The 23,521-nt window shown below is 48.7% G+C and overlaps 1 protein-coding gene across 1 annotated transcript in view; it reads right to left on the bottom strand.

The window, feature by feature from the left end:
* Nucleotides 1-3,375: 3,375 nt before the first annotated feature.
* The window catches only part of LOC144767748 (early activation antigen CD69-like), a 73,475-nt gene continuing 53,329 nt past the window's right edge, over nucleotides 3,376-23,521 (bottom strand). Inside the window, exons 4-5 of the mRNA XM_078651131.1 lie at nucleotides 4,009-5,960; nucleotides 3,376-3,958 (exon numbers count right to left, since the gene is read on the bottom strand). Of these exons, the coding sequence (XP_078507257.1) occupies nucleotides 5,826-5,960 (135 nt within the window). The 3' untranslated portion in view covers nucleotides 3,376-3,958; nucleotides 4,009-5,825. The remainder of the gene's footprint in view (nucleotides 3,959-4,008; nucleotides 5,961-23,521) is intronic.

Here is a 23,521-nt window from a genome sequence, read left to right as displayed (position 1 = left end):
CGCACTGCACCGCATCAGGAGAAGAATCTCGCACCGAGGTCGGAGCGTGTCGCTGTGCCTGCTGTCACAACTCCGAAGGTGGGTGTCACCGCTGGAACGGTCGCATTGCACCGCATCGACCAAGAGCACCTCGCATCCCCGAGAAGCGCACTGCCGTCGGAGCTGCTGCTGTCGCATTTCTCAGTGTACGTTTTATTTTTCTACTTTCTTGTCCATGGGTGGCTCTTCCACTCACACTTTTTAAGCTTTCTTTCATAACTTTCCTGTTTTTCCTCTACTGTTTACTTTACTATATGAATGGCGGATTTATGTTTATTAAGGGGGCTTTTCCTTTTCACCGGTTTTACAATAGTGTACAACAGGATAGAACTGACTACTTACTGTGGACCCATCAGGCTTGTAATAAACACATCAAGATAGTACCCCTTTTACATGCTGCATGCCCAGGTTCCCATATTATAGTGCTCGTTTGCTTCTCTTCTGTATATTATATGAATGGTGGAATTAATGTTCCTATGTTCATTGAGGCGGACGTCGCTTCAGACTTGTTTTTATCACAGTGCACATCAAGATAGTACTGACAAATTAGCCTGTACGTATTTCTCAGGGGATGTTTCTCTTTTATTAAGGGCTTGTAGTACACACCAATATGGCACCCTCTTTCACACAGTGCACATCCACGTTTCAGGATTGTAGTCCTTCTTTCATTTCATGTATTTATACATGATACGTTATTGGGTTCTCTAGTCGTTTCAAATGGCCAGGAGTTAATGACAACAACATGTGGCTTTACATAGCCAACTTTCTGGATCATAGCTTACAACAAAACAATGCTGACCACTTGTTTGTACCTATATTTGTTTAGAGTGTATTTGAAACCATGATATTCAGACATCTATCTTTTATTAAGTTAGTTTTTTTGTTGATAGTATGTGTTTGGGGGGTGCCTACTGTTTGTAATATATTCACCTTTTTTATTAGGAGTGTCTCACACTACACGCATTAAGATGGCGCCCTATTTTATGCGTTTGTTTTACATGTTTTACACATTGTACGCCCAGGTTTCAGGATTATAGTCCTTTTATTATATGGATTTATACAAGTGTACAGGATGGTGCCTGTGTAATATGCCATGAACTCGAAGTGCTACTGATTTATTTTAAAGTTGCTTGGAGGGTTTGACTTGGGTTGGATACGGTCGGGATAGAGTATGTCCTTGCGGATTACCAGTTTCTTGGATGGCTTTCTATTCCCTTATTTCATACAGATCAGATACACTACATGTACTCAAATAACAAAAAGCTAATTTCGAGTGATGACTGATTTATATTAGTTGGGCGAGCCTTTGACTTTATTTTTGTTATTATGAGATTTGCACATTCTTATGGATAACTGGCCATACCTCTACTCTTATGTATGTCAATCTGGTATTGGTGGTTTTGGAACAGGTGAGAGTGAGTATTTTCAAGCTCTGCTTTTATTCTTCTACACAGGCCATTTAAATTGGATGCTGTGGTAATACTGTTTCAGCCTTTAAATTTCTTAAGTACTAAAATGTTCAGAGACTTAAAGTTTGGGGTACTTACTGTACATAGTTGTAAAAGTGTAATTACTTCATTGGTGTATACTTTCTAATTTATGTATTGTATGATTTCTAGCCCAGAGGAAGGCTGTAAAAGACTAAACTTATGTTGGGTGGAGCAGAAAGTTCATTAAATAAACAAACATCAACGCTGACTAATGCTTGGACTGTTTTGAGGCACTTAAGGGTTTAATTCCATCAAAAGGCATATCCATTATACTTCATAGATCACTGCGACAGACTTCCTGTGGAGAAAGATTTCTTCCCCATTGTTTCCAGTTTTTCTGATTCTTTGTCAGGAGGTGCACTGAGGAAAAATAACCTGTGCTCTACTTCGCCTATCATGAAGCATGAACTAACAGTGTTTCTGGCAAAGGATGAGAAGATAAGAAATATACCCCTAGATTCATCAAAGTCCCGTTTTGCGAGTCTGTAATAGCGATTATTAAGGAATCGCTATTACAGACCCGCAAAACGGGATTCATGTACCAATCTCAAATTTGTTTTGCCAATCCTACAGCTTCCTTATTTGCGATTAGCTAATTGCTAATCGCAAATAAGGAATAACTCCCCATTCATTCCTATGGGCCTAAAGGCCCATAGGAATGAATGGGAAGACATATCAATGTGCGAATCGCTATTAGCGATTCGCATTTTGATTTTGCGATTTCAAGGCTGCAGGGGTGTCCAAAGGACACCCTGTTGCACCCCTGAAATGACATTGGACGCTGGTGTTACACACACACATGTCCCAAGGACATGTGTGTGTGTGTAACATGCAACTTAGAAAAATGCACTTAAGTGCATTTTTCTAAGTTTCCGCTATTTACCACGAGGTTTGAATTAGCGGTAAATAGCGGCCCAATTTTGCGAATTCGCAATTTGTATTTGTTACATGAATTGCATTTAAGGAATCTCAAATAGAGATTCCTTAAATGCAATTCCTCGCAAATATGCGATTTCGCAAATAGCGATTTTTGCATTTGGGATGATGAATCCCAAATGCAAAAATTGCACTCGCAAAGGGCCAGATTCTCAGAATCTGGCTCTTTGCGAGACGATTTCGGCTTCATGAATCTACCTGAATGATCCTTGGAGTTCAGTCAATAACTTTGAGCGATCTGTCTGTTTACTGATTGTACCAAAGTTGGCCTAAATTCTACAAGGATGCAGAGCCTGGATGGAGGATCTCTGAAGAGACTTGATTAAGATTCCTCCACTGCAAGAGGCAGTTCCAGCATCTCTGCAGACTTGTTAATGGCTATGGTATACGCAGTCACCTCTGCAAAAGGCCATCCGAAAGGAAATTCCATCTCCACCTTCAAAGAACTGCTGAGAGCACTAACATGGAGGCAAAGTAACAAAATGGGTCTGAGTAAGTGGGAGGGGCAAATTGGCTACGACACTGCTGTTGTTATTATCATGTTCAATCATCTGCAGTATTTTTTAAATCTGGTCAGAGTCATATCCCAAATATCATGCAACTTGTGTCATCTGAGAGCCAACTGCCTAAGACTTGGGTTCCAGAGGGGTATGCACCGGGGCTGAAGGCGTGACCTGAGGACATCCAGGAATGATTGGATCTTGGGAGGAACCTACCAGCAGCCTCTGAATGGGAGCCCAGAAGTGCCATGGAAAAGCAGTAGCAAAGCTAGGATCAGAGTCACACTGGTGCCCTGAACGCTAGAAATGCTGTAAGAAGACTCTGCATTAGCACCAGTGTCAGAGTCTGTCCTTCTGCCAGTGCAATGTTGACTAACTCAGCCTCATAGGAAAATTGCAGTGGTGGGCACTGGGGGGATTATTTACCTCTAGAGCAAAAACGGAATATGGATGTGGATTGGTTTTGTCAGCACCACTTCTTGCATTTCCTAATCTTGTCTTTCAAGATTTGGAGGAGGGGGATGACTTTGACTTTAACCTCGATCTGCAGTGTAATTGGTGCAGAGCCTGGCACGCCATGTGCAATTTTGCATCCTCCTCCTTTATGTCCGGGAGTGCACAAGACCACAATTATTGCACAATTGAAGTCGTGCTAAGGCCGGAAGCACCAAAAGATGACCTCTTGAGGATCCAAAATGAAGATCTGTCCATGGCAGGGGTGACAGGGCTTAAACCCAGAGTTTTTTGGTTTTGACATCCTGCTTAGAATTGCAGATTTTTTTTTTGTAAAAATACATCATGGAGAACAGCTCCTGACCTGCATCAAAGCACTTAGGGAAAAAAGGGAACAGGTATAGGATACTTGAGTGGACTAAACTACAAGGTAACAAGCAATTTTATTGAATCTGCTCATGCACGCAGAGACTCAGCAACTTTCAAAAGGCGTAAATGCTTATTTACAGTTGCAAATATAGCACATACCTGGCAGAAGCGCTATACCAATGGAGCATGATTTAACCCCTTCGCTGCGCTCATCGGCCAACGGCCGTCACGAGCACTACCTCGATAGTGCTGCGCACATCCGTTGGCCGATGTGGCCCCGCCCACTCCTTTAAACTGCCGCACTTTGCTTGGTCAAATCTTGCTCGTTGTGTGAAATTACTAAACATACTTAAAATAAAACATTACTAACATTGTGTCTCGTTGAATACTAAGAGTTCTAAAATTGTACCGTAAAAGCACGCAGAAGGGTCGCAAAGTGGTGAAGCTGAGAGATTTAAGAGAGAGATAAAAAAACTACCTATGTGTTATGATAATAATGAATAAGATAATAATGCAGTGATTAATATCTAGTAGAATATGATTAGAAAAGATTGCTCTATTGAAATGTGTTTTGCTACGTTTATTTTAAATGTAAATCTATAACTGCAAAGAGAAACTTTGTTTATTATGAAATATGATTAGACTAGGTTTATGAAAATAGTAGAAAGGTAGTTATATTAGATACTTATGCATTTACATTTTCTTCAAGTGTTTTAACGTTAACACTCTTGATTTTCCATGTAGGCCTCAAAATGTATTATGTTTTTCCACTGCAGGCTTTAGAGAATTGTATTTTGTCCTTCATTATTTCCTTCGAAACTGATTGAAATGCTTATTTAAATTGTTTAGTTACAAGTGTTATCACTAAAATTCCTTACTACAGTCTGAATATTCTCTCTCTATGTGTAATTGTGTCAAAATTGTTGCAAGTCAACTCTGATGCTAGAGCGTGGACATGTGAGTTGCAAATGCATTTTCTACGTCCGAAGTGAAACCAGGTATTGTAGGAATAGAGAACAAAAGTATTATGTGTTGGTTCCGGATGATTTGGGCAGGAGAATGATCACACCATGGATCCCAACCAATAGAATATTGAAAACTGTGCAAGAGGCTACATTTGTGGGCTGGAGTTATGAACATTTCGAGGTATAAAAACTCTGTTGGAAGAAGTATGTGTGCGACTATTTCCTTACAATTCTTGGGCATGACATGCTGTCAGTCCAAACTCTGACTATCCTGAACTGAACTGTCCTGATTAGCCCTGCACTTCCTTGGTTGGTGAAGTTGAGCAGGATAAACCTTTCGGCTGAAGGGTTAATTATTCCAGACTACTGCACGCTGTGCACTAGTCTATCTTGCGTCTCTGTTCTGATTCTACAACTGAACTTTGGGTCGTATTATTCCTGAAATTGTTTACTGAATTGCAATGAATGTTTATTTCCCTCTCTCTTCTCACGCCAGTTATTTGATATGATGTATTTTGCTTTGAACTGTGAATATATTGTGTTTCTACCTGTATTTCGAATGAAACCTATGTACTAAAAGTTCTAATGTGGTATTATGTTTTGACCACTCATATTGTGAAGATTATATAAACGTGCCTTGCTAAATCCACTGAATTTGTTTACTTACTGCTGAATAATATTGACAATTATTGATTATTGGTTTATTCGTTGTTAGATAGGCATTTCTTTAATACAGGTCCTCATGAAGCAATGGCTTCTGTCTTTAAGTATCTGAGTCCCTATTAGCTCTTACAAAGATCTATCGGAGGACCTCGTGTTTTGTAAGTGGTTGAGGAGTTTCTATAGGCCCGAACTCTATATTGTTGTGAATTAAATTACTGAGGTTGGAGTTTATTGTGTGGTGGGTAATCTGTGTCTATGCCCGCAAAAATGTACAATGCTTCCACTGGATCAATACCAAGGAGTGAAAAGCCAACACAAATGCATATACTGTATCAAATGTATAACCTAAAAGAGATTTGGATGAGTAACCGGAAATGTTACCTCCAGACACAAGTCTGAACTTTACATGCTTATTTTGGAGCACACAAATTAAAAACATACCAGCTGTTCAAAGTACTGCCATCAGGCCAGGTCAGTTCACCATGTGGTCCAATTTTTGGGCCAATCCACCGATCGTATTCCCCTTTCTTAGAAAGCGCAAAAGCCTTAAAAAAACCAAAAGAAAAAGGAAAAAGTTGCAGTTTAACATAAGGGTCTTAACATAACATGGTCTGTGCATATTTATTAAATTCATTTTTGGTTAATGGTGTACCACATGAAGACCCTGGATCCATGGTGGAAGAAAGCTTTACAACATAGCATAGGAGAAAACAAGTGACAACGAAAAAACTGATTGTTAAATGGGAATTAAGTTAATCAGAGTTGTAGTAATAAGCCAGTCCTCAAGGTTTGGGCAGGTAATGTACAAGTAGCATGGACTGATCCGGTAAAGACTTTTAGAACAGGTTTCTGGAGGTCCCTTGTAAAGATGGAGATTTCTGTTACTTTTCGGATGCCATGGGGAAGCCTCCCGCGTGGTTGGTGCTTTGAAAGTGTATGATTGTGAGGTGAAGGCTTTCTGAACCTTGTAGTGTACAACTTGAAAACACACAAACGACTGCAGAAAAAGTATGAAAGCATCCGAACGATATGTATGAAATGTTCAACTGTTCACACTGATTGGCGGAATCTTTGGACTGACCAACTGAGTGTTAAAATATGTTTGCTTAAGGGCTTTTAAATCCTACCTATTATGATTCTCATGAGACAAATGTAGTAATCTGTCATGTAGAGGCTAGTGGTGGTATCTGCCACAAGGGCCACCACAGGACTTTAATAAAGTTCATATACTTTGATGCAAACATTAGTGATGATCTTACAAGCCTCCAAAAATGTACCATTTCCAATGAGTTCTGTTTTATCAAGTTTTAGGCGATCATGTCAAAGTTGCCAAGAACAGTGCTGCTTTAAGTACCTTTTCATAGGCCTAACAATAACATCACTTGACTTAAAACTTGAATTGGCAGAAGGAGTCACTTTAAACTGAACGAAAACACCCTAACCACATTTATTCCTAAGCGAGTTAACGTTTGCTCGTAGACAGAGAGACATCCTTTGACATTGGTCTGTGAAGCAAGCACATCTTTGTAACTGGCTCTTCCATAAAAGAGGCAAGATAACGGTCATGGGTATATAGTTTGGTGGCAGGGGTAGATGATACAGCGGCGCTACCTCTTGTAGGCCACGAACCCCGCTGTTCCATGATAAGACCCAGGCTCTCCTAGTCAAACAGGTTAAAGTTTGGCCGTCAATTGATGCCAACTGCATCGGCAAGATAGGCAAAACAGTTGGAGTTCGCAATCCATGGCATAAACATTTCTGGGAGCGGGGGCCTCCTAACAGCGTAATTACAAGGAGGGATACAATGTCTAGTAGGCGAAGGACTCAAGTGCCAGTAAAAGAAGGCCAGAGGTAATGGCTTTAGAGCAGAAATGGACAGGAGGCCCGTATTACTTGAATACAAGATCCGAGCCACCAGCTAGGGATTTCTTAAATGGATTATGACACAGTCACCTTTGTAATCCTTACTTTCCAGCCCAACCCATGCCCCTGGTGGTATTCCAGCTGTTGCCCTTGGTTACTTTGCCTGAGCCTGGAACTGCGTGATGTCACTGGGGAGCTGGGCTCAGGTGATGGAATGCTGTTTGAAGGGACTGGCAGTTGTTGGCTGCCTCCTGACTGGGATGTTGGATGGGATTCTTTCTTCCTAATAAAGCTACTTGCTTTTACCTAATGTGGATCTCCACCTCCTCATTTCATCAAGAACCTGCATTCTCAAACTGGCGTAGTCGGCAGTAAAGATGGAGTGCGAGAATCCCAAAAGATTCTGTTGAGCACAACGTCAGACTAAGGAAGGTGTTGAGGAGGCTGTCCGATTGGAATCTTACTGTGAAAGCTGAAAAATGCAAATTTGGTACCAATTCCACAACATATCTTGGTCACATCGTGTCCAGTGAGGGCATTGTTCCCAAAGAGGAGTTGGTTGGCACTGTCATGCACATGAGTTCTCCTACCTAGAGAGGAGTTAAGGACATTTTTAGGAATGATTGAGTTTTATTCTAAATTCATTAAAGGTTTTGCTGAACTCAGTGCCAACACGAGATTACGCTTGAGTAAAGGCTCTGTGTTTTCTTGGGACTATTTGTGCGAAAAAGGATTCCAGTCTCTCAAGCTTCATCACAGCATGGTCCAAAATTAAAGAACTTTGATCCCCAAAGAAGGTCAATAGTAACTACTGATGCTAGTCTCAAGGGTTTAGGTGCTGTCTTCCAACAGGAGGGAGAGTTTGGAATAGAGTCCATTGTGTTTCAGTCTAGAACATTAAAGGATACAGAGGTAAACTACTCTGTTATTGAAAGGGAGGCATTAGCTGTGTTCTGTGCAGTGAAGAAATGTAAATTTTTTGTGGGGGTCGTGTTTGGTCCTGCGAACAGACCACAAACTTCTTGTTCAGACTTTCACAAAGAAAGGTGTGGACTTAATTTAAAGTCGAATTACCAAGTGGGTCATTGCTCTACAAGAGTATAATTTCGTAGATAAGTAACTGCCTGGTGTTTGTACTACTATTGCCGACACTCTTTCTAGGTTGGTTCCTAATATTGAATGTGGTTCGGATTCTGATGATCTTACGGAAGATGACTTAGATGTTTGTGCGGTCAGCACATTTTCTCAGGATAGGTGGCATAAGGAGTTAGCTAAGGATGTTGTGCTAATTGAGGTGATGAGGTGCTTGACTGAGGGTTGGAGCAAGAAAAAGCAAGCCTCTGATGTGTGTCAAATTTACTGGGCTGTACGTGATGAATTGTCAGTTAACAATGGTTTGTTATTCAGGGGCACTAAGCTCATCCCTACATATAATCTTGGGTGTGAAATGATGGATCTCACCCATGAGACTCATCAAGGTATGACCAAATGCAAAGAGCATGTGCGAATGTCGTATTCGTGGCCCTGCATGGACAAACACATGAAGCGTTTGGTGCGTGACTTCCATGTGTGCTTGGAGTGACAAATCAAAGCAACCAAGGGTTCAACACATGGTGGCGAGAAATTTGCCTTCCAGTCCTTTGCAAGATAAAGCTCTAGATATTGTGGGCCCCATTTATGATCAAGGAAAGTCATTGTTCCTCATTGTGGTACTTGATATGTTCTCCAGACGGTGTGAGGTTTTCTTTGCAAGCTCTATAGAAAGTAGGGATGTAATTAAGTCTCAACTATTTGTTTGCCAGGGAACGGTTTCCTCAACTCTATCCTTACTGATAATGGGGTACAGATGACATTTATAGAGATGGTTGATTTTCTTCAACTAAGAGGTATAACTCACAGAAAGTGTGCGTTGTACCATCCAGAATCCAATGGTATGGTTGAACGCTTCAACAGGGTCATTAAGGAAACTGTTTCTTTGGCAAAATCCAATGCTATGGATTGGAAGGCAGAAATTTGTAAAATGATTGAAATGTTCAGAGTTACTCCACATTGTACTACAGGGAAGACCCCATTTGAGCTGCTTCGAGGTAGGCTTCCCAACACCTTCATTGAACCTTCATGGGTGAATGCATATACATTACAATCTGGTCGGTGTGTCGGTGATCTCGATTGGCTTAAACGTGAGGAACAGATAACTTGTTCAAGGAAGACTAATTCTGATTCCAGAAAGGCTGTGAAAGTAACTAAGGTGTGTGTGTGTGTGTGGGGGGGGGGGGGGGTCTTGTGATGATTACAAATCCCAGCAAGAGCAGCCATCCCAAGTTTTCTAAACCTATTCGGGTCATTAACATTTTTACAAATGCTGTGAAAACCCAAGACCAAAGAACATGTAATTTGAATCGTGTGGTGGTTTGTTGTGGTAACACGGTTGGGGGTGAAACTGTCCCTGCAGTTCTCATCGGAGCTTCTAGTGACAAAAATGGTGGTGAAGGTTTCAGCAAATCTTCTGGTGCATCACGTTGTGTGGTCTAAAGACCTGGGTATTTGCAGAACTATGTTTAACTTATGTTGCTAATGTTTTTTTTCCTCTTAGTATTAAGGGAGGGAGGTGTATGGTATTCCAGCTGTTGCCCTTTGTTACTTTGCCTGAGCCTGGAACTCCGTGATGTCACAGGAGTGCTTGGGCTCAGGCGAAGGAATGTTGTTTAATGGGACTGGCAGTTACTGGCTGCCTCCTGACTGGGATGTTGTGTGGGATACTTTCCTCCTAATAAAGCTACTTGCTTTTGCCTAATGTGGATCTCCACCTTTTCATTTTGTCAAGAACCTGCATTCTCACACCACTCTACGCACCAACAGAACATCATTGTAGCAATAGCTGTTAAACTGGACAGTATTTCAAACAATGTAACACTTGATTTTCAGCTGCTCTATTGATTTAGTCACTCCCGTGGCTGAGGATGGAACTTTGGTTAAACTATAACTTAAGGGCCTACATATGGGCAGATGGACAGCCACATGTGAGCTCCTTGCAGAATCACTTACAAGTGAGGGAGACTTCAGCAAAGGGCAATAAACACTGGGGCTTCTTGGGAGACATAGGGGCCGATTAGGATGGCGGACGGAAATGGGTACTGTCCGCCATGGTGGGGGAAATTTTACTCCCGGCTGCGCCGCGGAGAAACCGCGGTTGGGATTAGGATATTCATGTCACGAAACTCCGACCGCGGCGGACGGAACACAACCAACACCGTCCGCGGTGGACGGAACACAACCAAGTCCGTCCGCGGCGGACGGAGTCCAATGAACAACCACTGCCGCGGACGGAAATGACCGCGGAAAATAAAACATGTACCGCCATCCCTGAGAATACTCCGTGGCCGCAATTAGGATAAATCCGCCCGTACAACGGAACTCACAGCCATCCACGTCCGCGGCGGAAACAATGCAACGAGAACCACAGCATCAGGGCGGAAGGCCAACACGCACAACATCCCTAGCGCCTAACAAATGTATGAAAGTGCACCGCAAGTCCTAAGCAAACATACGAACATTGACAAGGCCCCCCCCCCCAGCACAAGCCACCATGACACGTCCCAATTATCCAATAATGCACACAAGTCAACACGCCCACCTACCACCTGACTGCAAACAACCATCGAGACACGACTATAAAAAGACACCCCCACACAACCACAATCCCTTGCACCACAGCATTGCTGCCAGCAAGAGGGCCATTCGAGACACTGCTAACTCACATAAAATCACATAGAAGACACCCACCCACCACCCTACCACACAAACACCCACCACACAAATCCTACACATCACACACCACACACCTGCACCTCCCAACTCACTCAACTCACACACTGAGCACCACACACCATGGCACCCAAAAAAAACCCCAAATTCACGGAGACAGAGTTGCGGGTAATGGTAGATGAAATTATCCGTGTGGAGCCCAACATCTTCGGGGCCCAAGTCCAGCAGACGACCGTGGCGCAAAAGAACCACATGTGGGACAGGATCGTCACTCGTGTGAATGCGTCGGGGACTGTGCCGAGGACCAAGCACGACATTCAGAGGCGGTGGCATGACCTTAAGACCAGGGTCAAGGGCATCTGAGCGAAAAACCACGCCAGAGCCAATCTTACTGGCGGTGGCACACCCCCGGAGCCCATACCCTACACCGATTGGGAGGAGAAGGTGCTGGTGATACTACACCCAGAGAGCCTAGACGGCCTTGACGAAGGAGAAGAGACTGGTGAGTACAAACCAAGCACCACGATCAGCACGACATGGTCAGGCTCACACAACTGAGAAGAAACATCCCCCACGCCCCAACCCATGCACGTCGGACACCAACACACTAACATGTCCATGGCTCCCAACAGGCCCCCATGTTCACGGGGAGGGTGGTGGTGGTGGTGGCGGTGGTGGAGGGTGGGGTGTGTGAGAGGCCCAAACTACAACTCCCAACAGGCCCCCATGTGCACGTGGAGGGTGGCGGTGGTGGAGGGTGGGGTGTGTGAGAGGCCCAAACTACAACTCCCAACAGGCCCCCATGTTCACGGGGAGGGTGGTGGTGGTGGTGGCGGTGGTGGAGGGTGGGGTGTGTGAGAGGCCCAAACTACAACTCCCAACAGGCCCCCATGTGCACGGGGAGGGTGGCGGTGGTGGTGGAGGGTGGGGTGTGTGCGACAGGAAACAGAAATGTCTACAAATCAATGTAACCATGTACTGTCCACATTACTGACCTGCTCGATCTTGTCCCTCAGGTGATCGTCAACTGACTGGGGAAAGCAGTACCCGGCCGCCAGCCTCGCCTCCCACACCTACAGGACTCTCTGCCGACGACGACACAGGCAGCTCCGGGGCGGAGGATGGAGCGGGACCAAGCACGCAGCCAGGGCCATCTGGCTCACAGGGACTCCCGGGACCAACCAACGTCGCATGTGTGACTCCCGCGGCACCCGTCTCTGTGATCTGCACAGTCCCCACCACCACCAGTACCACCAGTACCACCAGTACCACCACTACCACCACTACCACGAGCACCACGACTCCTGCCGGTGCCACCCAGCATGACCCAGCGCGCAACGCTGGTCCAACCGCCCCACACACAAGCAGGGTGAGTGGGCCACAAACACAGGCAACGGGACAACTGCCAATCAGGCGACCCACACACCGCCGGTCAGAGGAGGGACAGCTACCCGAGCCAGTGGCACAGTCCCTACAAGCTCTTGCCAGGTGCCAGGCCTCATACGACCGGTCCCAGGCAAACGCTGATCGTGTTCACGAGGACTCAGTGGACAACACCAACAGCCTGCGCGAGATCTCTGGCATCCTTGGCCAGATGTTGGTGATCATGGGCCAGCAGGCAACGATGTGGAGGGAATGGGTTGCCCGGAACAACCCCCCCCCCCCTCCACCATGTGTGTCAGCGCCACCGCCACCGTCACCTCCGCCTCCCCCGTCACCTCCGCCTCCGCCTCCACCGCCGCCACCACCACCTGAGCCCCTGGCGACGGATGTGGCCCATCACCAACCTGCCCTCCCAGCTGCCTCTGTACCACCTCCGAGACGGAGGGGGCGGCCGAGGCAGGAAGTTGCTGAGAGCAGTGTTGGAGCGCCAGGCACACGCTCCAAGAGGGGACGACCTTGACAATGCCACTGCCTGTGCCAGACATTCACCCTGCAAACCATCCTGTCCCACATAGACAATCATTGCCACTGGTCTGCTGGACTAGCCTGACACCCCCCAATGTGGTGTCAGCACGGAAATTTCATCTGCCATTACCTACAACTCCAACTCCCTCCCTCCCACTTACTTGTAAATATTCACCAGCACAAAAGCACAACCTGTCAATAAATTGCATTTACTCACACAATGATGTTTTGCCTCCATGTTTATTCACATGATTGCCATCAGATACAGACGTAAACAGGTACAGGGATCATAGTCGCACATGATCATGGCGCTGCGGGAGTGACCTAGAGAAAACCAGAGACAGCAAACACACGTCAGTAAAGAGATTCACACACATCACAACACAATGCACAGCAACATTACACAAACGACAACCATCACACAAGCATGGGATGGGAGCACACACATCATGGACACTCCTATGTCCAAAGACATGAAGACACACATGTGCAACCATCACAAACCACACCCAGCTGAATAACCCCATATCCACACAACACCAGAAAACATACATGAGGCATTGTCAACCGCCACTAGAGGTAGATACTCACATTCAAGGGAAGTAGCGATCAATGAGCTGGCGCCTCTGGTCCACACCTTCCTCCTCACCACTATCCTCATCAGTCGACATGGGTGGGATGGGAGGCCGAGGAACTCCTTCGTCTTCAGGGTCCAACAGCAGTTCAATGTCATTGCGTACTGCCAGGTTGTGGAGCATGCAGCAGGCAATCACGATCTTGCATACTTTTCCTGGTGAGTAAGGCAGTGCCCCTCCGGTCTTATCGAGGCACCGAAACCTAGACTTCAGCAGTCCAAAGGTACGTTCGATGACTCTCCGTGTCCTTCCATGTGCCTCATTGTACCGCATTTCACCCGCCGTCCTCGGATTACGTAGGGGACTGAGGAGCCAGGGCCGGTTTGGGTAAGCCGAGTCGCCTATGTAGGGGGATGACAGAGACAAACATCAGAACAAGATATGGTGGGTACCCCATGCAACACAGAGATCACAAGAGTCCCCACTGCACACTCACCAACAAGCCACGCTTGACCGGGTGGCAGATTTGCCATGAGTCGTGGGACATTGCTGGTTCGCATGATGTGGGCGTCATGTGCGGATCCAGGAAATCTTGCACACACATGGGAGATGATGTTGCTCGCCAGGCACACCACCTGCACGTTCAGCGAATGAAAGTGTTTGCGATTCCTGAACACTTGTTCGCGTGCCCGTGGTGGAATGAGCGCGATGTGCGTGCCATCAATTGAGCCCACAACGTGAGGTATGTGGCCCAGTGCATAGAAACCAGCTTTGACAGCTGGCAACTCTTCCGGACGTGGGAAATGTATGTACTCATCCTTGTACAGCATCATAGCTGTTAACACATCCCGAAGAACCGTGCTGAACATTGCCTGTGACATACCCCCGGCACCTCCAACTGTATACTGAAATGTGCCAGTAGCGAAGAAATGTAGTACCGCCATGACCTTTGCAGTGGGTGTAAACGAGCCAGGATACGTTCTACGTGGCTGCAGATGAGGAGCCAATTGAGCCACAAGCTCCAGCAACCGACGTCGATCCAGCCTGAATTTCCGAATCACCTCCTCGTCTACCATATCCTCCAGCTGAGTGTATGGGCGATGCACATTTGGAGCCCTCCTGTGTGGGAGAGAGATGTAACTTAGGTCAACGTACAAACGACGCATACGTGTACAACTCCATCACATGTGTACCTTACTGACATAACTCCAGTCGTCACCCTAATGTATCGTAGACACATCACAGACACTCATGCAACTGCATGCACACAAACGATAAGTTTACACACGCCATGTCATCAAGCACAAATGCCACCACCAATGATGATGTGCATACGGTAATGACATGCATGGTGACAGAACGTATAAATCACATACACGGAATGCATGTGTACCACCACCACTGTAGTCACCTCGACACAACAATAAACCGACAACAGATGCATGAATTGGCCACACAGCCGTGATGTACTGTGTAGTTGTGAAGATGTAACAACGTCTGTAGGGTCAAACCCGACGTCAACACGTACGAATGCACATCTGTTGGCCATTGTGTGCCGACCGATGTCCATTGTATGGACACACATGCTATATTGTATGACATATGACCTTTCACAATCACGCTCACATCCCTCATGACGCAACTGCACACAACACATCACGGTGCAGCGTCTGACAAGATCACATATTTGGCGCCGCCATGGCGGTGCTCAACTTCCGCTACTTCCCAAAGGCAGAATGCGGCCTGCGTCCCTCTTCCCATTGGCTGCATGTGCAGGGACCGTGACGGGCACACATCGGCAACCGCACGTGCAAGCTTCAGGCACGGATGCTTCAGTTGCAACAATGTACTATCACTGGCGCCTCCATGGCGGGGCACGTACACAGCGGGGGAGGTGCAGGCCTATACACCCTGCAGATGTACTCAATGGACATGCCAGTTCATGACCCCCCTTACAGTCACCTTGCATCATCCACCGTACACCGGCCGGAGCGGCCGGCCCATGAACAACCGCCGTGCCCGGCCATGAACAACCGCCGTGCCCGGCCATGAACACAACCGCCATGGCCGGGCACGGCCATGAACAACCGCCGTGCCCGGCCATGAACACAACCGCCATGGCCGGGCACGGCCATGAACAACCGCCGTGCCCGGCCATGAACACAACCGCCATGGCCGGGCACGGCCATGAACAACCGCCGTGCCCGGCCATGAACAACCGCCGTGCCCGGCCATGAACAACCGCCGTGCCCGGCCATGAACAACCGCCGTGCCCGGCCATGAACACAACCGCCATGGCCGGGCACGGCCATGAACAACCGCCGGTCCCGGCCATGGCGGTTGTGTTCATGGCCGGGCACGGCGGATGTTCATGGCCGTGCCCGGCCATGGCGGTTGTGTTCATGGCCGGGCACGGCGGATGTTCATGGGCCGGCCGCTCCGGCCGGTGTACGGTGGATGATGCAAGGTGACTGTAAGGGGGGTCATGAACTGGCATGTCCATTGAGTACATCTGCAGGGTGTATAGGCCTGCACCTCCCCCGCTGTGTACGTGCCCCGCCATGGAGGCGCCAGTGATAGTACATTGTTGCAACTGAAGCATCCGTGCCTGAAGCTTGCACGTGCGGTTGCCGATGTGTGCCCGTCACGGTCCCTGCACATGCAGCCAATGGGAAGAGGGACGCTGGCCGCATACGGCCAATCGCAAGTAGCGGAAGCTGTGCACCGCAACAACAGGGCCAGTCATTGGCCCATTTCACGATCACGCTTCCAGGGCCGACCAATTGCTGGCGACGTATGCCACTGACACGTGCTGAGGGCCCTATATATGTGTCTTGGCCAACATGAAACTTCCTACCCTGGGGACCAGTGCTGCCTGTGACCATCACCTCGACCTGCTGCTGCTGCTGCTGAGCTGACCACCGACTGCTGCCTGTGACCATCACCTCGACCTGCTGCTGCTGCTGCTGAGCTGACCACCGACTGCTGCCTGTGACCATCACCTCGACCTGCTGCTGCTGCTGCTGAGCTGACCACCGACTGCTGCTCTAGTGCCATACTCCGTGATCTTGCCATGTCGAGTGGCAAAGAGATCCGGTCTCGACCCTTCACCGCCGCGGAGCTTGATGTCCTCGTGGACGGTGTACTCCGCAACTATGGACGCCTCTACGGCGCACCGGGACGGGTGGTAAGTGCAGTGTGGGACATGTTGGTGTGCATGAGGGGGCCAAATGATCAGGCCTATTTATATCTTAGCTGTGTAGTGTGGGCTAGACATATGTTCCTGATTGTGCATGGCTGCTGACAGTAACGTCTTGCCCCTATGTGTGTGACAGGCCACCTGTCCACTGACTTAAACCCTTTTGTCTCCCATCATGGTAGGTCAAGCTGCACCTTCGCAAGGACCTGTGGAGGACCATAGCACGGGAAGTACGGGCATTGGGGGTGTGCAACAGACGACATACACACTGCCACAAACGCTGGGACGACATTTCCAGGCTGAGCAAGAATGTAGCGGAAGTAACACTGGGCCTGATTCCAAGGACGCCCCGTCTGGCCCGACGCTCCATGACCCCTCTCATGCACCGTATCATTGCAGTGACGCATCCTGACCTGGCCGAACGTCTGAGTGCCGATCAACAGCAAACTAGCGGTGAGCATACTGTCTGTGTAGGAAACTTGTGAGTGCTATGCATGTATTGGTGCACAGACACACTATTGAGTTCCGTGTTGCGTATGTATGCCTGTGATGGCATTTTGGTCCCATTGGGTGGTACTCATTTGACATCCAGGTCCGCCATGTTGACACGCCACTTGCTTAGTAGTTGAGTGTTAAAGCACATCCCCTAGTGGTCCATGTCCCCATGGCAGAAAATGTGAGGATGACTGGTAGGGGTGGGCCATGTGCAGGCTGAGGGCTCATGAACCTTTGTCTGCTATGTGATTTGGCTATCCTGTTCCTTCTGTACGTGAGTGTGCCCATGACTCACACATCTTTTCTGTGCATTTCAGCTTTGACAGAGGACACTCAGCCACAGACGGTGGAGAGTAGCCGAGGAAATGAGTCCGGCTCAGACTTCGCACACACGCAGACTGACACGGAGGAGGCCAGCGCCGGAGAGGGGGACAGGACCGTCCCTGAGGACTCGCATGTGGAGACACCATCGTCCTCCTCGTCGGACACTCTTGGTGAGCCTGCACTGTTGTCACAGACTGGGAGTGGGCACTCATCACCTTCTGTCGGAAGACAGCACACAGGGCCCACACTTCTGCCAACTGCACCATGTATTGTTCGTGGCCGAAGGAGTAGGGGGAGCAGAGTGGCGTTCGGTGCAGGCACCGCTGCCCCTGCCACGGTGAGCCAAAATGCACTGTGTGCTGAGGCCGTTGATCTGCTGCGACAGCTGTGTGTGGGTCAGACCAATATGACAAATGCTTTCCAGGATCATGATAGGAAGTTGGGGCAGGTGGTGGCATTCATGGAAGGGATGCATGGCGATCTTGCAGGTCTACACAGGACAGTGCAGTCATTGTCAAGCAGTGTGTCGTCTGCAATAGTACAGTCGAATGAACAGGGTGCTACTTCTGTTTCCCCATCTACACCGCTGGATGTCTCAGGGGGTAGTGATTATTCAGAGCAGGACTCAAATACAGGTTATTGCACTAGAAGCAGCGTCAGACAGCACGTCAGGGCACGCAGGGCACAGACCCCATCCCCTAGATCAGCTAAATCTGTTCAGGTAGACGACGTCAGATGCACTGGAGTACACACACAGGATCCACAAGTGTTGTTGGGGGACATGCCTTCCGGAGCTACACAGGCATTCAACACGAAAGGTACTCCGAAGGCAAGGGATACTCACATGTCCATGGACTGTTCCTTGGACAAGGCCAGTCAGAAGACAAAGGCACCTACTGAGAGCAGGGAGACCCCCAAGAGCAGGCCCACAGCAGTGGATAGGAACACTCCCAAGGACAGTGAGAAGACTAAGGCACCTACTGAGAGCAGGGAGACCCCCAAGAGCAGGCCCACAGCAGTGGATAGGAACACTCCCAAGGACAGTGAGAAGACTAAGGCACCTACTAAGAGCAGGGAGACTCCCAAGAGCAGGCCCACATCAGTGGATAGGAACACTCCCAAGGACAGTGAGAAGACTAAGGCACCTACTAAGAGCAGGGAGACTCCCAAGAGCAGGCCCACATCAGTGGATAGGAACACTCCCAAGGACAGTGAGAAGACTAAGGCACCTACTAAGAGCAGGGAGACTCCCAAGAGCAGGCCCACAGCAGTGGATAGGAACACTCCCAAGGACAGTGAGAAGACTAAGGCACCTACTAAGAGCAGGGAGACTCCCAAGAGCAGGCCCACAGCAGTGGATAGGAACACTCCCAAGGACAGTGAGAAGACTAAGGCACCTACTAAGAGCAGGGAGACTCCCAAGAGCAGGCCCACATCAGTGGATAGGAACACTCCCAAGGGCAGCGACACACACAGGGAGCAGGTGTCTGCTGGAGGCAGGTGCACCACAGACGACAAGTCTGCTGGCAGGAACAGGGCGGCGAGCAGGGCACAGGCTACATCCAGAGACAACACTCCACCTAAGGATAAGGCACATCCTACGGACAAGGCATCTAGCATGGACAATGGCGCAATCAAGGACAGGCATACTTCACCCCTGGCTGCACTGAGGCTGATGTTTTCTACTAAACGCCAAACTGATGTCTCCGCGGCGGAGTCCCCCCATACCTCCACTCCCATCCAGGCCAGTCAGAAGCAGAGGAGGGTGTCCCCTGTTGTTGCATCCCCCATTACACATCATTCCGAGTCCAGGCGGCAGGCACAGAGCAAACGACAAGCAGGCTCCAGCACGTCCCCCGAAACCAGATCCCCGGCAGCAGTTGCTCCACCTATGCTGGGTGGTGATTCTTTGGAGTCCCCACCACTTGGCAGTCCTGTCCTGTCCAGGGTGCACTCACACCTCCCTAAGAAACGCAGACACACACCATTGACACCTGCAAACCCCGATTTGGCTCTAGGTGAGCTATCCCCAGCTCCCAGGCCCACCCTGCCTCCTGGCCCATACAGCCCTGTGGCTCATCATTTCAGTTGTCCCAGTGGCGCCGGTGCAGTTGACTCTCATGTATCAGATGGTGGCACAGTGTCAGTTGTGCCCTCTCCTGTTGCAGGTCCTGGCAGTGTATCTGGGTCTATGGCTCACGTGTCAGTTAGAAGATCTGTGGCTGTGTTGCACACTCCTGTTTCTGGTGCTGGCAGTCTGTCTGGGTCAGTGGCTCACGTGTCAGTGACTACATCTGTGGCTGTGTCTCACACTCCTGTTGCTGGTGCTGCCAGTGTGTCTGGGTCCGTGGCCCATGTGTGTGTCACTCGGGCTGTGGCTGTGTCTCACACTCCTGTTGCTGGTGCTGCCAGTGTGTCTGGGTCCGTGGCCCATGTGTGTGTCACTCGGGCTGTGGCTGTGTCTCACACTCCTGTTGCTGGTGCTGCCAGTGTGTCTGGGTCCGTGGCCCATGTGTGTGTCACTCGGGCTGTGGCTGTGTCTCACACTCCTGTTGCTGGTGCTGCCAGTGTGTCTGGGTCCGTGGCCCATGTGTGTGTCACTCGGGCTGTGGCTGTGTCTCACACTCCTGTTGCTGGTGCTGCCAGTGTGTCCGAGGCAGGTAGTTCACGCAGTCCCCCCTGATTCTGTCATGTGACGTGCTGTACACTTCACTCAAATGTTAATTCACATGGTGTGTCCATTGAGAACTGCGTGGCACTCTTGTGGTCCCTGTGACGGGTTGGTAGGGACACGTAGTTGTGCTGCCTCTGATGGGCCTGTTCTGTGCAATGGACTGTTGATGCACTTTGCCCCTCTCACGTGCTGCCTATGATGTACCTGCTCTGTACTCTACAATGCCCTGTTGATGCTCTGATACTGCAACCTGCCCTCTCGTTACCTGCCTCTGATGTACCTGCTCTGTAATGCACAATGCCCTGTTGATGCTCTGATACTGCATACTGCCCCTCTCACGTGCTGCCTCTGATGGGCCTGTTCTGTGCAATGGACTGTTGATGCACTTTGCCCCTCTCACGTGCTGCCTCTGATGGGCCTGTTCTGTGCAATGGACTGTTAAAGCACTTTGCCCCTCTCACGTGCTGCCTCTGATGGGCCTGTTCTGTGCAATGGACTGTTGATGCACTTTGCCCCTCTCACGTGCTGCCTCTGATGGGCCTGTTCTGTGCAATGGACTGTTGATGCACTTTGCCCCTCTCACGTGCTGCCTCTGATGGGCCTGTTCTGTGCAATGGACTGTTGATGCACTTTGCCCCTCTCACGTGCTGCCTATGATGTACCTGCTCTGTACTCTACAATGCCCTGTTGATGCTCTGATACTGCAACCTGCCCTCTCGTTACCTGCCTCTGATGTACCTGCTCTGTAATGCACAATGCCCTGTTGATGCTCTGATACTGCATACTGCCCTCTCGTTACCTGCCTCTGATGTACCTGCTCTGTAATGCACAATGCCCTGTTGATGCTCTGATACTGCCCTCTCGTTACCTGCCTCTGATGTACCTGCTCTGTAATGCACAATGCCCTGTTGATGCTCTGATACTGCCCTCTCGTTACCTGCCTCTGATGTACCTGCTCTGTAATGCACAATGCCCTGTTGATGCTCTGATACTGCATACTGCCCTCTCGTTACCTGCCTCTGATGTACCTGCTCTGTAATGCACAATGCCCTGTTGATGCTCTGATACTGCATGCTGCCCTCTCGTTACCTGCCTCTGATGTACCTGCTCTGTAATGCACAATGCCCTGTTGATGCTCTGATACTGCATGCTGCCCTCTCGTTACCTGCTATGTTGTACCTGCTCTGGTGCCCACTTTGCCCATGTTCACGCATACACTGTGATTTGACCCCTATTATTTGACAATAAAGGTAGTCTATCAAGTCTCGTGGTCTGTCGTTGTCATTCCTGCTTGCGTACTGCTAATGTGTATTCGTATATGCTTCTCATCAGTGGTTTCGGTAACATGACACTCCCCCTCCCTACGTCACGTCCCTTGCTGGTATTCCCCTCCAGACAGCCAATGGTTTGTACCTTACCTGCGTCGTCGTCCATAGTAGGCCATGACTAGGACGTGGTGGATCGCGAAGAGCATCGGGAAAGCGTGTAGCGCCGGGTCCATGGTGGTGGTCAGCTTGCGGTGGGTATCTCGGCTGTGTCACCTATGTTCGCTGTGGGGATTCCGCCGTGTTAAGACAGGTTGTTTTTCCGCAGCGGTTTTATGTGTGTTTTCCGCCATCTTGATTTGGGGGACGGTCTTCGACGTCAGTGCGTACGGCGGAGCGTCCGGATGTGTTCCGTCCGCCGCGTGGTCGTGTGTAGTTGGCCGGCGGAGCGTGTTTTTCCGTCGCGGACGGAAATTTGACACGTTTTCCTATCCTGATATGGCGGACGGAGTATCCGCGGCAGGCGGACACGGAAAAGGCTTTTTCCGCCTACTCCAGGGCCGCGGTGGCTCTTCCGTCCGCCATCCTGATCGACCCCATAATTTGGTGCAAACTCCACTGGCTTAGTAGCTAATTTTGCCAGGGCAAAGCAATGGCATTGTGGTGCCCAAATATGGGGTGAAGGCTTTCTTTTAGAAGACATTTAAATTTGGTGCCCAACTAGTCAGTTATTCAATTAAGATAAAAAGGGGTCATTTGAGGCTCAACTACATTGAATTCAGGTCCATGAACTTGAGCCAGCGTACTCCGTATGTTAGGACGTTTTTTTTTAAACATGGGGATTGGGGGGCTTAGTTGGAGGCGCATGAGATTATGGGATACAAATTAAGTTCGGCGGATTAGGAGGAAGCTCCACTATTGAGTTTTGGTTTAAAGAATCATGGATTTGAGCTTCCACAACTATCAAGTTAGACCCCAGCTGAACGGAGGAAAGGGTCTGGGTGGAAACAGATGATTCTTGATATAGAGATAAAGGTCTTTCAACTATTTGGGTTTCCTTGGAAATTAATCCCACAACAGGAGATAAAAAGTCTTCAATAGGAGTTCTACGTCTTACCTCCTTAAGACAGCCCACAGGCAGCTTGGGATTCACCATATTTAGTGCCAGTAGGCGGGCAGCATGCAAGTCCTCCATCACCATGCGGCACTTGTTGCCCAGTTCAGATTTAAGTCCAAATGGATATGGTCATCTCTATCGGACTCATTGATTCCAAAGTTTCTTGGTGATCACCTTGAATTCAGCTAGGTGAGGAAGAGTAACTAGTATGGCATCTTGGTAGATGGTACAAAACTGGTCCTGCTTTTCTCCGGACTACTTTTTTCTCCAAGTATTAGTGGAACTTAATGAGAAAACCCATATGTCCCTGTTGGGCTGGTCTAATGGAACCAGTGCAATGGATCATGTCCACACAAACCTCCAGTTGAACATCTACAAACATGGAGGATAGCATTCCCATAACAAATGCACTGAGACTAGGATCCAAGACCTCCTTGATTAGGGCTTTGAATTAATAGATTCTCTCTTCAGTGATTCTTGAGAACCTCCAGTTTTTTGAGGGCTCCCTTCAACTGCATCTCAAACGTGCAGCCTCTAGCTGGGGGTGGTTGTGTGTCCCATCTCCAGTTGCCCAGCATGGCTTCAGTATCCAGCACCTTCTGGCCCCTCCAATTCAATGTCTGTGGTGCTGCGGTCAGTGTGTTAGCCGCCTCACCTTGATGTTTATTACCTGGCCTTAAAATACTGTTTTTGCACATTTAACCCTGGCTGTACATCTGTGTCAATCATGGATGGAATCAGTGCACCTCCTCCTTTCCTGTCTTCACCCGATATGTTCCCCTTATACTGGCCTCCGTGGAAACAGGCATTTGAGGCAAACCTGGATGACATAGAGAGGGATACTTTTACGGATAAAAAAAAAAAGATCTTTACTAATACATCATTTAGGTCCCGCAGAGAGATCTACCTTGAAAACATTTC

The sequence above is a fragment of the Lissotriton helveticus genome, chromosome 7 (assembly GCF_964261635.1).
Source record: "Lissotriton helveticus chromosome 7, aLisHel1.1, whole genome shotgun sequence".
In the NCBI taxonomy this organism is placed as follows: domain Eukaryota; kingdom Metazoa; phylum Chordata; class Amphibia; order Caudata; family Salamandridae; genus Lissotriton; species Lissotriton helveticus.
This window is presented reverse-complemented; position numbering and strand designations above follow the sequence as displayed.